The sequence below is a fragment of the Cariama cristata genome, unplaced genomic scaffold (genome assembly GCF_000690535.1).
Source record: "Cariama cristata isolate BGI_N322 unplaced genomic scaffold, ASM69053v1 scaffold17165, whole genome shotgun sequence".
Lineage (NCBI taxonomy): Eukaryota > Metazoa > Chordata > Aves > Cariamiformes > Cariamidae > Cariama > Cariama cristata.
In genome coordinates this window covers 22,812-26,786 of record NW_009619378.1, presented here as the reverse complement: position 1 = coordinate 26,786, position 3,975 = coordinate 22,812, and the positions used below count along the sequence as shown (strand labels likewise).

Here is a 3,975-nt window from a genome sequence, read left to right as displayed (position 1 = left end):
CCTCGGGCTGCCTGGGGGCGGTGGGGAGGCCCGGGTGTGGGGTGTTAGTTGATCGCATCGGTCTGCTGTTAATTCACTCCTGGGGTGGGGTGTGCGAGTTGCAGGTGGCAGCGGTTGTTGATCGGAATTTCGTGTTTCTGCTTTCTGCCAAAGGAGCTCGAACAGATGGCAAAAGAGCAAGATAAAGAGTCGGAGAAACAAGCCTTACTGCGGGAAGTGGAAAACCATAAGAAACAAATGCTCAGGTGGGTTGGGCAGCTGGTGCTGTTTACAGGTCCCCTGTAACCAGAGATAATGTGGCTTCTGTACGGCATCTTTGGATCCTGTTTTGTAACGACAGTCGCTGACATGATGCTGTTTTGCCTAAGACAAAGAGAGGATCAGGGATGGAAAGGGTAGGACTCCTTTCTCCTTTCGTCTCTCCTGTCCTGACTCCCTAATCATGGTCTGGCCCTTTGAGCAGTTGACCATGTAAGTAGATGGCTTGAGGGTCTGTCATTTGGCAGCTGGCACAGTTTTCTTCTTCCCTTGCTCCATAACCGATACACTTAGGAGGAGAAATGACAGGACAGTATATTGTTCTTCTGTGGTGTGCTATAGAGAAAGTCCGTGCACATATCTGGGGTGCTCAGTTACAGTGCTGATTGTTTTGTGAAAATTGTTTTCGCTTGCAAGGCGTTACTGTCATGTTACAACATTGTACTCTTGTGATTTCAGCAATCAGGCAGCTTGGAGAAAGGCAAATCTAGCTTGCAAAATTGCTATCGACAACTCTGAGAAAGATCAACTGCTGCAGGGAAGAGACTCCTTAAGACAAAGGTATTAGGCCATCCCACTGTAGGATCTGAGATTTAAACAGTGTATGCATATTCACTAGTTGTAAATGGAAGTGATGTAATGTTTTTAAGGTACTTAATTCTATTTGAAACACAGCTTTTCTTTTATGAGTGCAGTTACCTTTTGTGGAGTTTTAAACTATTAAGGATTATGATAATTTCAGGTTTTCTTGGCGTCGGTGTGACTAAGTGGAAGAGGGGATGAGTTAGCTTTCATAGTTTTTCTGGACGTCTTTTACATTAATTCGGGTTGTAAACAAGTAATGGATCATTATGCAAGCTGTTTTCACATGTGAAACTGGATGTAAGTGTGTATAATTTCTGTATTGAAAAGTTGGTGTATTTAGTATCATGAAGCAACAAATGGGATACCCAGGATAATAAAATGGTAGTTTGTATCAGTGCGTCCATACCAGCTCATAAAGTTGTACAGTCATGGATGAATAAGCGGTGAAATACGGGCACTCCTGAGATGCTGAGCCACTAGCAGTTGTTTTGGCTCATGACTTTAATATTTTGTGATTTTATTTTTTTTTCTTGTTTAGTGAAGATAGTCTGAATTTTTTGTGCAGTAAAAACTAATTGTGTCTTTTGTACATTGGCAGAGATGTTTGGTGCCAAGCTGTGTTCTGAGTTCCCTGGCAGAAGCATTTTCCCTGCAGTACCCAAAGAGAACATTTTATCCCTTCTGCTTTACTTTTTCCCTTTCTTTTTCAGGAAGACTACAAAGGAAAGTCTGGCAGAGAGTGCAAGTAACATCACGGAGAGTCTGATGGGCATTAGCAGGATGATGTCACAGCAAGTCCAGCAGAGTGAGGAGACCGTACAAACCCTAGGTATAGATGTTATTTGGGTGTTTGGGTATGGATTGAAGCACCTTTTGCCAGTTCTGTTGGGATGAGGAGAGGCAAACTGACATGGTGCAAAGTGGTAGCCTGCTTTGCTGTAGAATGTAGTATGATGATAATTAAAGGACTTTCCAGCAGAGCTCCTCTAACAGTTGGACATAAACAGAAAATAATAATGTCTGTTATGTGGAGCTGTTTGTTGGAGTTCTGTTTCATGATTATGAAAAGAAAAAGCAGGGAGGATGAGGAGCCTTTGTTTTAGTTTCATATAAAAGCAATTGTAAAAGCAATGTGAGTTCACACAGTGCTAACAGTGTGTTTGGTGTTACGCTGTGCTACTGTCCTGGCATGCATTTGGTAATAGCAGAGAAAATAAAAGCATAGGTGCAAGTCCATACACAGAGGAAACTTAGTATGGCTGGAAGACTGTTTTCACCCAGTCTCCAGCTGGGATGACTAAGAGACGAGGAGATCAAGTGACTTGAACTCGAGGTCACTTGCTCTGTCAGCAGTGCATCAGGGACTGTGAAACCAAGATTTCACCCAGTTCTTTGGCTTAGACTCCTAAGACAATAAATCAAGTGACCTGTCAGAACTGGTGATTCATGAAGCATTTAGAAGTTGGATCTGTGTTGCCTGGGCCTCTTACTAGCTGTGCTTTTGGGCAGAAGAGAGAACAGTTTGAAGACGATGATAAATAATGCAACTTTTGCCCTCCTCGTTTTCTGTCCCCATCTGAGGATGGCGGCTGGGCATGGTTTGTTCATGCAAAAGTAGCATGTTTCTTCTCCCATTAAAAAGACAGTTTGGCAGACACTTTTTCACCCTGTTTCTGACTGAACAGCACTTGGAGTTCATCAAGGGAAGAAGTATCAAAGGTCATTTACAAAACCCAGCTTCAAATTCTGAATTAGGAGTTAGAATTTCCTTTTTTCTGAGCTAGTCCTTTCCTAGTATGCAGTGAATATATGCGGCTGTGAAGCAGAAAAGCTCTGCTTTGTCATTAACAATGGAAAACAAGTTTTCTATTTTCACTTGGATCAAAATACCTCTTTAAGATGGGACATAATGGTTTGCAAAATAGTACAGACGCATTTCTAGTATGCTCCTTGTTGTGCACTGGATAACATGCTTAGAGTTTGACCTTTCTTTAATCAATCAGTTCAGTATTGAGTGATATACCAGCATTCACTGTCGTTACAGGGTATGTGTTCTGTAATATAAGAAAAAGGGGACTCCTGGGCTTTTGCTTTCATTTAGTAATTTGAAAGGAGGAAGGCTGAGGAGTTTGGAGCATTTGATTGCTTGCTTGCTTGGTTGTTTGCTTTCTCGCAGGGAAGGAGAAGTTGAAAGGGACCGATGTTCCATCTTGCTGTTTTGGCATATTCTCAAATTCTGTCTTTAGCTGAGACACACTTCCTCCAGTTGACAATCAACACGCTTTTCCTCTAGTTGTTTTTTCTCTTTTTTTATTAGAAAAAACAAACCAAAACTGAAAAGAATTATGTTTGTCAAAAATAACTATTAAAAACTGTTTAAATTGTTTGAGCTGAATAATTAAGGGTCTCTCACTGCTGCATGCTGCTTTTTCACTTTCTGCAACTCCATCTGAATCACACTGATTTACTGCTCTGGCTTGGGGGAACAGTTTCAGTTGTGCAATTAATATATTAAAATATTAACCTGTCCTGCTGCTGCTAGAACTGATGCTGATAGTGATGGTGATTGCTCTCTCTTAAATTGGTGGTTCTAGCACCACTCTTATTTCACTTCAGTGAGCTCTCGGGTAGCACCGACTTTGTGAATAAAAAATGTGAACTAGATTTGATCTGGTAACCTAGAAATTAAAAATTCTGGAACACGATGGAGGGCCTTTAAGCCATTCAGTACTTCCTTTGCTTTGCATTTTTCCTTAGCACATCAGGACTACTGAATTGTGAAAGCATCTGCAAGAACACAGTCTGCATTTGTCTTACCCATAAGTCAGTCTGACCCAGAAGGATCTCACAGGCTCTATCTATATTGCCAAATATTGCATGCTTATATCCTTTGTCATGTATCTTTGAAGCGCAACCAGCTGATTATTTTTTTTTTTTTCTTTCCCCTTAATTTCAGCCAATTCTTCACGAACTATCCTGGAAGCAAATGAAGAATTTAAGTCCATGTCTGGGACAATTCAGTTGGGGCGAAAGCTAATAACAAAGTACAATCGCAGGGAACTGACGGACAAGCTGCTAATCTTTCTCGCCCTTGCTTTATTCCTGGCCACGGTGCTCTATATTTTGAAAAAG

At 41.3% G+C, this 3,975-nt stretch overlaps 1 protein-coding gene across 1 annotated transcript; it reads left to right on the top strand.

Annotated features, from left to right (window-relative positions):
* Positions 1-153: 153 nt before the first annotated feature.
* Positions 154-3,969, top strand: BNIP1 (BCL2/adenovirus E1B 19kDa interacting protein 1; the record flags this gene model as incomplete). Its single annotated transcript, XM_009701245.1, has 4 exons — positions 154-245; positions 718-819; positions 1,554-1,672; positions 3,800-3,969. Coding segments are annotated over 4 exons (483 nt in total), but the record flags the coding sequence as incomplete, so codon positions are not given.
* Between the last annotated feature and the right edge of the window lie 6 nt (positions 3,970-3,975).